This window comes from Poecilia latipinna, unplaced genomic scaffold (genome assembly GCF_001443285.1).
Source record: "Poecilia latipinna isolate Pla-1442-1.1 unplaced genomic scaffold, P_latipinna-1.0 Scaffold7, whole genome shotgun sequence".
NCBI lineage: Eukaryota > Metazoa > Chordata > Actinopteri > Cyprinodontiformes > Poeciliidae > Poecilia > Poecilia latipinna.
The window spans coordinates 386,397-397,578 of record NW_015112623.1 but is presented as its reverse complement, the minus strand read 5'-3'; the positions used below and the strand labels follow the sequence as shown (position 1 = coordinate 397,578).

The 11,182-nt window shown below is 41.9% G+C and overlaps 1 protein-coding gene across 3 annotated transcripts in view; it reads left to right on the top strand.

Moving 5' to 3' along the window:
- The window catches only part of herc2 (HECT and RLD domain containing E3 ubiquitin protein ligase 2), an 84,710-nt gene extending 74,011 nt beyond the window's left edge, over nucleotides 1–10,699 (top strand). For 2 of the 3 annotated variants that reach the window (XM_015020838.1, XM_015020765.1), the window contains exons 80-91: nucleotides 2,136–2,227; nucleotides 2,324–2,463; nucleotides 3,394–3,581; nucleotides 3,678–3,875; nucleotides 3,966–4,049; nucleotides 4,764–4,905; nucleotides 6,327–6,521; nucleotides 6,679–6,791; nucleotides 8,483–8,673; nucleotides 8,766–8,871; nucleotides 8,971–9,183; nucleotides 9,808–10,699. In XM_015020838.1, the coding sequence (XP_014876324.1) occupies nucleotides 2,136–2,227; nucleotides 2,324–2,463; nucleotides 3,394–3,581; nucleotides 3,678–3,875; nucleotides 3,966–4,049; nucleotides 4,764–4,905; nucleotides 6,327–6,521; nucleotides 6,679–6,791; nucleotides 8,483–8,673; nucleotides 8,766–8,871; nucleotides 8,971–9,183; nucleotides 9,808–10,080 (1,935 nt within the window). In that variant the 3' untranslated portion in view covers nucleotides 10,081–10,699. The remainder of the gene's footprint in view (nucleotides 1–2,135; nucleotides 2,228–2,323; nucleotides 2,464–3,393; nucleotides 3,582–3,677; nucleotides 3,876–3,965; nucleotides 4,050–4,763; nucleotides 4,906–6,326; nucleotides 6,522–6,678; nucleotides 6,792–8,482; nucleotides 8,674–8,765; nucleotides 8,872–8,970; nucleotides 9,184–9,807) is intronic. The other variant, XM_015020906.1, reaches the window with a different exon arrangement.
- The last annotated feature ends 483 nt before the right edge of the window (nucleotides 10,700–11,182 follow it).

Genomic DNA, 11,182 nt, shown 5'->3' with positions numbered 1-11,182 from the left:
TAATATCTGAAATCGATATCTTGCTCTTTCGGTAAACTTCGAACGTGCTTTGAAGAGTGATCTGCCGCAATAGAACTGTGGAACAGGTCTGAGAAAACGCTGTCTGTGAGCTACATTCAAGAGAGAGATTCCCTTGTGATGTCATAGAGTGATGACATTGATGCCATTGGAACTGAACATTCTATTGTAGCCTGAAGTAAAAACATTTTTCTAGACAATGTCGAACATTGACAAGTTTTAATTTTTGTTATCAAACATTATGAAGCCAAAGAAAAAACTAAAAACTCAGAAATATACAGGGCCATCCTTGAGAATCAACTCAAACCCAGTTTCACACAAATACAAGGGCACTAGCATAAATGTTTAGCTTTTGAACGGCACCTTTCTAGGTTGCTATCAAGCTAATTTTCGCTTAGCTAATTTTCTTGTCTTTTTCTGTTCTTCCTCTTTTTCTCTCTCCCTGAAGAATAAGTTCTCTTTTGCGACACTGGTTTGCTTGCTTTTGAATACGCTTTTAACGGCAGCTCAAATCACAGGGTAACATTACCGACAATGTCCACCAGGGGGAAGCCAAGAGCAATTTTTTTTTACCCATATCAAAATTGGTTTCTACATTACAGAACCCTCCAGCGGAAATGTGGATTTTTTTTTTTTTCTTTTCCATTCCCTCGCAAAACTTTTGCGTCCCCTCGCAATTATTAACACTTTGGTGCAAAAAACTGATTGAAAATCGATTTATTTACTGCATGTTTATGTCTCTTAAGGCTAAGATGGAACGGCACTGAAACAGCCCTTTAAACCATTCAGACTACGAACACAGTAGAGACACAATCAGATGACTGATTATCCCGTGATAATAACTCAGAAATAGTCCAAATAGTTTGGATGTATTTTTATTTCTTTCCTACTTACGGAAAGTTTATATCATAGGTTTGTTGTGCCTTTCTATACTAAAGAAAAAGATATAAAACGTCTGATATTTCACAACGAGATATTAACATTCATGGAAAAACCTTATAAGCTTGTATTAAAGCAGAAAGTAGGCGGCCACCGTAAGAAAGGCTTACAGTTTCAATTATGCCGCAAGAACTGATCAGTACATTATTGCGAGGGAACGCAAAAGAAAAAAAAATTCCCCATGTCCCCTGGAGGGCTCCGTACTACATGACTAAATATATATTATTATATGGAAGGAGTCTGCGAAAGGAGTCAGCTGCCCCGTCGTTGCATAGAAGTTCAAATTTATAGGACAACTGATTGCTTAAATGAAGGAGCAGGTGTGTGCAGTTTTCAATCCCTAATTTCCTCCATGTCTCTCCTCAGAGACGTGGTGCATAGCTGAGGAAATCCCCAAGTTACAACTCAATAAAATCCAAACCATCTTTAAGTTTATAATATGTTCAATGTACAGTTATATATTATCAATCATAAAGGCTCATCCATCAAAAATAAATGGCTAAACTGAAATCTATATACATGTCTTCTTTCGAAGGAGAGAAGACACAAATACACACAGTTGCATAGAGAAATACACAACAAAAGAGAAAAAAGGATGAGTGCAGTATTCAGAGGACTGAAAGAGGCTGAAAATTTTAAAATTATATATATATATCTCGACTAGATAGATATATAGATGTGCGCACACACATTTTAAATTTTGCCCCCCAGAGGTAGTCCTGGATCCCCCTTGGCCCCCGCAACTTTAAAAGTCTAGCTCCGCCACTGGCCGTAGCAACACCATACATCTCATTATCAGATCAGACGGCTTTACTCTGCTGTTAGCCGGCCTGAGATAAGGATTCATTGGGAGCTCAAAGACAGATGATGCGTTAGGGGTGAGAAAAATGGCGCCTGCTGTCTCGGTCTTAATAAGTGAGCGCAGACAGAGTCTGGTAGCTGTAGGTAATAAATCAGACTCTTCAGCATCAACACCAGGCTGTTTTGTGGAATGCTCCCCACCTTCTGACTCAATGCGGCACAACGATGCAACTAGAAGAAAGCATCTCTGCTTTCATTTAACATGAAGCCTGTTTTTAATGCGTGAGCCACATGAATAACCTGTTCTCATTTACAAATGCATAACATTACTTCATGTTGATTCTAAAACTGTTATTTCAATGATGTTCAACCCTTAGATCGACTCTCTCACTGGCCTGGGAGTGGTGAAAGTGGAGTGTGGCTCTCAGTTCTCGGTGGCGCTCACTAAATCTGGAGCCGTCTACACGTGGTATGAATGGCAGCTGTCGCACACAGACCTGTTTGGTCTCGGTGTTGTTGTCGTGCCATGACTGAACTCGGTCCTGTGTTTGCGTTCGACTGAAAGGGGGAAAGGGGACTACCATCGACTGGGCCACGGCTCTGACGACCACGTGCGGCGGCCCAGGCAGGTTCAGGGGCTTCAGGGGAAGAAAGTCATCGCCATCGCCACGGGGTCTCTGCACTGCGTTTGCTGCACCGAGGAAGGTAAGACCGTCTACCTTCCACACATGTTTTGGTCTGCCCACGCCAAGGGTCAACAACCTTTACAACACTAAGGCATCAGTCACATCAGCCCTGTTTAACCTAGAGCTCTAATGGCACTGCAGTTTGTTTGCCTAGAAAGTCCAGTTCGTTTAGGGAAGTGTGAATGCTCAGTCAAACCAAAAAAAGCAAACTCTGGTCCGCCTAAAAACTTGGGTCTCAGTTTGGTAGAAATAAACTCTACCGTGGATGCAAGCAAACTGGAGAATGCTCCAAAAGCAGGAAGTAGACTAAAGCACAGGGCATTCTGGGTAGATGCAACCAAAACGAACATGAGTCTAATGCTAGCCGGAGAAATGGCTCGTTGTCTTTTAGCAGACAAAAAAAAAGAAATCCTACACCAATATCTGATGCTACTCTATTTTTGTTTGCTCTCAGTTACTTTTTCAGAGTTTTTTGAGTCGTTTCCGTCAGTAGTTCTTGGTGCAGAGCCAACACAGGCGAGCAGAGGAACAGTTTTTCTTTTGAAGGGTTTGGTTTATTTTCACATTGTGTGTGAAAGTGAATCACAGCAGCTGAAAGTGCAACAGATGTCCCCAGTCGAACTGAGCCTACCAGACTATCATCTATGAAAACACTAAATCACGCGCAGGATGGCTATATTTATAAACCCGGTTACTTTTGAAACCCTGATTTTATTTGGGGTAAAAGAATGAAAGGAGCTCTATAAATGTATATACATTACAATTTTTTTTAATTTTAAATGGAGAAACCTTTAAAACAAAAAATGTTTTTCTTGGAATTAACAATTATGCTGAATTTTGCGCCGTTCTGTCACCGAATACCCCCCAAATAAAATGTAGAACGTTACGACTAGAACATATCAAAATGTGAGTAATTCTCAAAAATCACTTTGTGTTGCGGCCCCTTCAGGAGAAGTTTACACGTGGGGCGACAATGACGAGGGCCAGCTGGGAGACGGGACCACTAATGCCATCCAGAGGCCACGGCTGGTCGCCGCGCTGCAGGGCAAGAAGATCAACAGAGTGGCCTGTGGCTCGGCTCACACCCTTGCCTGGTCCACCAGCAAGCCCACCAATGCTGGGAAGCTACCCGCACAGGTGCCGCACCAGCTCCGGCTGTCCACCGGGTGGTGGTAAAAGCTCTGCAGTTCTCCTTTGAAATCTCTGCTTTTTCTCCGCTTTGTGTTTTTGAAGGTCCCCATGGAGTACAACCACCTGCAGGAGATCGCCATCATGGGCCTCAGGAACAGACTCCTCCTGCTGCATCACTTCTCCGAGCTGTTCTGCCCCTGCATCCCCATGTTCGACCTGGAGGGCCGGCTGGGCCAGACAGGACACGGCCCGTCAGTCGGCTTCGACACGCTAAGGGGCATCCTCATCTCCCAGGGCAAAGTATGTCACCATGGAGATTTATCCAACATAAGTGGAGAGTATTTATGTTTTTTTATTATTATATTCATTTAAAAAATGTTCTGCAAACAGGAAGCAGCTTTCAGGAAGGTGGTCCAAGCTACGATGGTGAGAGACAGACAGCACGGCCCTGTGGTGGAGCTGAACAGAATACAGGTAGCCTCCGAGTTGAAGTTTGCATTCGCTGATTCAGGGATGTCCAAAGTTTTTGTCACGTGCATCAAAATCAAATCAAAAATACTTGCAGGCCAAGAAAACTATAAGTAAGAAAACAACTAAAACCAAGCAAAAATAAACTGAAAGAGATATGTTATTCATCATAGAGCCAAACTTTTTTTTCTTTAAAGGATTTTATACATGTGTTTTAAAAGAAAAGACTAGTTTTCAAATGTTGGCCTTGGTTGAAAAAAAACTTATTCTTACTTTTGAGAATAAATTTCTTTCAAAGCGCTAGCTGATATTTATCCAGGTTTAATAAATTGCATAAATAGCTGGTTTAGGTGCAGTGAATTCAGCTTTTCAGTTTAAAAAAAAAAAAAGTCTGTCTCCTTTGTTCTGCTTCCCTCCTCCTCCTCTTCTCCCCTGAGATACTTCAACGTTTCATGTGATGTCTTTCGTAAGAGGATTTTTTTTTCTCCCTTTTTTTCCTGGTGTGTGATCTGCAGCCCTTCCTGTCTGTAGGGAGTCCTTTTGTAACTTTAAGCCCCACCGCGCGCGCGCACACACACACACACACACGCACCCAGTTCTGTACTGTTGTTGCCGTGTTTCCAACAGTACATCAATTGCATGCAGAACAGGAACAAGTCAAACCTTTTTTTTTTTTTTTTCCATTTTTTTTTTTTTTTATTTCCGTTTTCCGCTCTGCAGGTGAAGCGTTCCCGCAGCAAGGGGGGTCTGGCGGGCCCCGATGGGACCAAGTCTGTGTTCGGTCAGATGTGTGCCAAGATGAGCTCGTTCAGCCCGGACAGCCTGCTGCTCCCCCATCGCGTGTGGAAGGTTAAGTTTGTAGGTGTGTGTTCATGTCCACAACGGGGACGTCACAGCTGCTTCCTCAAATTCCCCTGATGAACTTCCTGCGCTGGGCAATCCATCCTGATGGGTTTTTATGGAACAGGCCAACAGAACGGCGCAAACTGCTGCTGCTGATGGAAAACGATATACGAGTTTCAATAGTTTGACAAAAAAATAAAAGCATTTATATTCAACCCCCTTTAAATGCAACCAACTGCATTGAAAAACCACCTCATTATTCAACAGAACCAACTTTTGAGTAAGTTGATATAAATCCAGCTGTTCAGTGAAGCCGTCATTCATCACGGAACATCTGTGGTAGCGGTACAACAACCAGCAGTCTTGCATTCTTAAAGCTACAGCTAATTTTCTAAATATGTACTTAATAAAATGGTTTATTATGAAAGTTAACAAAATTAAGCTCCAATTCATTTCTATTTTCAGATTTAAGAAGTAAAACGAAATGAATTTATACAAAAGATGACAAATTTTTTCTTTAGAATAAGATGTGCCTTTATTTAAAATAAATATAGAAAACGAAGGGCAGTTGGTGTAGTTTGAAGCTAGTTACGCAGGCGTGGCACAATATCATATTTAGCTGGACGATGCATTGTCCCAGTAATTATCGGGATAAACGATATTGTTGGTTTGAGACCATTTTAAGGTAATATAATGACCTCTGAAAGACAAACTTCACTTTTGTAAAAAGCACTTTACACTGGAACTGGAGGATATTTTAAATGCCTAAAATAAAACAACAACCCAAAGCAATAATTATAAAATGGAAATAAAAGCCACACACAACCAAAACCAGAAGTGAAATGAATTATGATGTCTCTGTAAATACAAAATTGCCCTTCAAAAGACATTAATCACCAGAATGGGAATTATTGAACTATTTTTAATTGATCATTTGATTAATTGATTCATTGCTTATTGCGACAGGACTAGTTTTAGATATTAAAAGCAGATTTTGCATGAAAAACTCCTAAAATGACCATTTCTTGGTTCATGCATAATCAAACACATTTCCTGTGTGGTTTGTGTGAGAGCCTCAGGAGTCGCAGCTTGCAGACTCTTCATTTAGCTCAATTCATATCCATGTGCTGGAATGGCCTAGTCAATGTTCAGATATAAATCTAATAAATAAACTTTGTCCTTGAAGACTTTCACGTGAACTACCTTCATCTAGTCTGACTGAGCCTGCCCTGCTTTTCCATAGTCTCGAAATGTGCCAGAAGATGGTTTTAAGTTAGTGGTTCTGAATGATTTTCAGCTCTTTATTAGTAAAATGTAAAAAAACCCAAATCCCTACAAAATAGGTTTTTACAATGAGAGCACGTCTTATTCGAATAACCCAGTTTTTCCACAGATCTTGCCCGGTTTGATCTCTGTCCCCCCCTCTTTCTTTCTTATCAGGCGAGTCCGTGGACGACTGCGGCGGAGGCTACAGCGAGTCCATCGCCGAGATGTGCGAGGAGCTGCAGAACTCGCTGACGCCGCTGCTCATCGTCACGCCGAACGGCCGCGACGAGTCGGGCGCCAACAGGGATTGCTTCCTGCTCAACCCTGCTGCCAAGTCCACTCTTCACATGAGCATGTTTCGCTTCCTAGGTACAAATCCGCCTAATCTCCTCATGAGCAAATCACAGAAAAATAACACTTATGCTAAAATAAAAAAAAAATAAAGAAACATGGTGTCTGAAATATCTTTGTCACTGTTGGACATTTTCTGCAGTGTGTTTTGATGTGTTTTTCATGGTCTCTGCAGGAGTTCTCCTGGGAATCGCAATCCGAACCGGAAGCCCTCTGAGCCTGAACCTGGCAGAGCCTGTATGGAAGCAGCTGGCAGGGATGAACCTGACCATCGCTGACCTCAGTGAGGTGTGTGTGTGTAATTGTGTGTGTGTGTGGATTGCCGTGATGAGGACGAACACAGAGTAGAAATTATTCTCCCAGCAGCAGAAACATTCACACATATAGTACTGCTGGGCGATGAATCGGTTTTATAAAATGTTTTGCTTTTGAAGAGTTTATTTTAAATTGGGTGTTTTTCACCAAAGCATTGGGTCTCCATAGATCAGAGTTACGTCGTTTTGTTTTTACAAGTGTGTTTTACTAATTCTGTTTGGAGTTTGACGGCAGGTCAACTCTTCGACAAAATATTAGGATTAAACTAAGATGTTTTTTTTCTTAATATTACCAGAATAAAGTTTTAAGAAAAATTAACATTTGTAACATTTTTCATAAAAAATGTACAAATTTTTTTATGAAAAAAATGTGTAATAAATAAATAAATAAACGTGGCTACAGAATAAAGGGTCTCAAAGTTGTCATTGAGGGGATTTCAGAAATTCCTAATCCTGAGACCTTAAGTAGGAAAATACTTTTAAAATGTCTCATTTTTTCACCATCTTCTTTATAAGAACTATTTTGTTGATTTAGCCCATAAAATCCAAACTTATTCCAAAGTTTGAGGTTGTTGCATGATTACACAACTGGAGGCTGAACCAGTTTTAAGCTCATGCATGTTTTATTTGATAATGGCAGCCTAATTCCAGTTTGTTACATATCAGACATGAAGGGAGGACTTTGCTTTTACAACCTCAGAGTCAATGAGTTTATTTATGTTTCTTAGCTCCTCCAATCCACGTGATCCGCATCACAACGTCGCTAAAATCACATTCCTATACATGCCACCTCAGATTAAAACCTGAGCCTGGCTCTTTGCTGGTACAGAACTCTCCGAATGTTTCTGGAAACTTCTCTTGAACTCGAAAGCTAAAAGCTTTTGGTTTGGTAAGACAGTTGCCCCCGCTGCGCTTTTGGCTGGTGGCGTGAGTCCACTCCTGCCCTCACGCTCTGATCATATGCTCCTGCAGCATCCTTGGGAGAATGGAGGAGTCAGGAGAGAGGGGGAAAGAATTTTCCCTCTCAAAGCTGCTTTTGTTTTGTAGTTTTCTCCCCGGAGATATCGTAAAAGGTTAGATGGCAGAAGAATGTTTTAGCACAAGATGGAGAGGACTGCCGTGAATCTCACGGGACATCTGTTGTGGTCACGACTACAGTCACGTACACACAGACACACCCAAGCTGGAAAACATTCCAAGTAATTTATCCTGCCAGTTATTCTGACAATTAGTTGAGTAATCAAATAAAAAAAAATTCCCATTTTGCTGTAGCTACTTAACCAGTAAGAAATATATGAAGAAGAAAATCCTCCGGCCCAAACATTTTTTCACCGTGGGTTAAAATCCAATTTGAAAGCCCTCAGTGGCCACAATTATTTATTCAAAATGCGAAAATAAATCTGACTTATCTTTTTACCCGTTTGTAGATAAAAGGACAGAATAAAGGGCCTAAAAGTTGTACAGTTAACTTTTTGCACCATTTTTACTTTATTCCACTTAGCATCCATTAGTAGCTCACAGTGCGCTAAATAGTCAAACATAACATAACGAAGCTTCAAGGAGGACAATTTACCTCGAGGAATGGTAAAAACGGAAATCATTTGCTGAATCGTTGCATCCCTGAGCCAGACTCTGTGATAAGCGGGGACTTTGTGTCGTCCTCAGGTTGATAAGGACTTCATTCCTGGGCTCATGTACATCCGGGACAACGAGGCTACGGCGGAGGAGTTTGAGGCCATGACGCTGCCCTTCACCGTGCCGAGCGCCAGCGGACAGGACATCCAGCTCAGCTCCAAATACTCCCACATCACCCTGGAGAACCGGGCCGAATACGTCCGCCTGGCCATCAATTACAGGTTAGAAAACTTTCTGATGGCACAGATGGGAATTTCTTAAACTTTTTCTTGTTTTTTTTTCTAACCTATATGGTTTTAAACTTTTTGTACAGACTCCACGAGTTCGATGAGCAGGTCTCTGCTGTGCGCGAGGGAATGGCTCGGGTGGTTCCAGTCCCTCTGTTGTCACTTTTTACTGGTTACGAGCTGGAAACCATGGTGAGGGAGAGCATGCATGGGCTCCACTAGTCACCCTGTACTGCAGCTTTGTGCTGATTCTGATGGAAGCATCTCCTCCCCATCCTCCCTCTGCTTTAGGTGTGCGGCAGCCCGGACATCCCCCTCCACCTGCTGAAGTCGGTGGCCACGTACAAAGGCGTGGAGCCGACGGCGCCGCTCATCCAGTGGTTCTGGGAGGTGATGGAGTCTTTCTCCAACACAGAGAGGTCTCTGTTCCTGAGGTTCGTCTGGGGCCGCACACGCCTGCCCCGCACCATCGCCGACTTCAGGGGCCGAGACTTTGTAGTGCAGGTGAGGGAAGGTCCTCTGATCATCAATCTGATAATCAATCAGTTTGTCCATCAACCCGTCAGTCCGTCCATCAATCTATCCATCAATCTGTCCAATCAATTCGACAGTCCATCCATCAATCCCTCAATCAATCCAATCAATTCATCCATATTTCTACAATCCATCCATTCAACAACCTTAGACTGACCATCCATCTGTCCGTCTTTCTGACCATCCATCCATCTATACTTTCACAAACTGTCCAGTTGTCCTTCTGTTTGTCTGAACATGCTATAACAGATCTGTTACATTTGGTGCCGTTTTTTTCAGCAGAGCAAATTTCTGTGTTCCTTTGTAAAGTTGGGATGGTTAAGCGTTTTAGTTCAATCCGCCTCTTCAGCTGCTACTCGTTGCTGTGTTCCTTACTTCCCTACCATCTCTGTTTTTGCAGGTGTCTTATTTAATGCATGACCACTGTGGAAACATCCGCCATTATTCAATTAGATCTTTTGTGTTTAATAAAAATAGCTACAAAGCTACATGCAACCGTCAGCGTCTTTCAGTCTTTTGTTGTGTGTTGAAACGAACAAAAAAAGCTAAATCTTCAATCTCCTTCACTGAAACCTCGGTTTCGTTTGTGTTCAGGTTCTGGACAAATACAACCCTCCCGACCACTTCCTGCCAGAGTCCTACACGTGTTTCTTCCTGCTCAAGCTGCCCAGGTACTCGTGCAAACAGGTGCTGGAGGAGAAACTCAAATACGCCATTCACTTCTGCAAGTCCATCGACACGGATGACTACGCCCGCATCGCCCTCTCCGGGGAGCCCGCGGCCGACGACAGCAGCGAGGACTCCGACAACGAGGACGCCGACTCCTTTGCCTCCGACTCCACGCAGGACTACCTGACGGGACACTGAGTTTTCTACAGACGGCGAGGATCCTGCGTCAACCCCACTTCACGGCGCACACGTTCATACGGGCGGTCTACTGAGGCACAAACGTCTGTTTTGGGGAGGAAGGGGGGCGTGCAATGACATTTAAAAGAATTATAAGCTAAATAAAGTGAAAAACACCCGTTTGTTTTTTAGTTTCTTTAAAATGAAGCGGCGCGATCAGCTGCACATGTGATTGTTGTGTTACATGGAAATAAGTATATTACAGTTACAGCCTAGCACTGTGGTAGATTCCTCCATTTTGGTTTGTGTGAATTACCTGTCCCTAGATTGTATATAGAAACTGATGTGATAACACTAGGATTCCTTTTTTGTTCTTTTTTAGTAACAACCATGTTTCTTTATAAATATATATGTATAAAAACATTTTTAAAGTCGGTGTTTCTCACCCAACTCACTCCAGTCAGAGCCCACTGAAGGATCATTTGAAGATTTCTGTATTTACCCACCCACCAAGTTTGTGCACTGTCTCCTTAAAGAATGTATATGATTGTGCCATGTATTCACAGGGGGTCATTCCTGCATATTAAATGTTAATACATTTCTGTTAATAAAGTGAAAATAAATCCTGCTTATTTAACAATGAGTGTTGCTGTTTTATATTTTAGTGAGTATACCGCTAAACCTGCTTTTGTTTTATTTTGTCTTTCTGCTACAGTGAGATAATTGGCCTCTTTAAAGATTATTTTTGAGCGAGCAAATTTTAGTAAGTCTAAAAGCATATATTTGAATAATCATTTTAGTATTAATGGAGGATGTCCTGAAATGTTTTTTAAATTCATGTATCTAAAATTAAGTCTATGAAATGTTTTAAATTCACTAAAACAATTTAAGATGGCCTTAAATATCAAGTCTTAAAATTTGTGGTGACGTTTAATTTCTTTTTTTTCTCGATTTTTGTCAGGCAAACGTTTGAGTCACCCACAAACAAAAATGGCGTCCGTGACGGTAAGTGTAAACTTGTCGGTAACCTTCGTCTTCGCCACTGGCTCACTTATGTTGCCAACTCATTTGATGTTGCATCTTTTTTGTGGTAATCTGGGGACTACTACTATGTAAAAAAAAA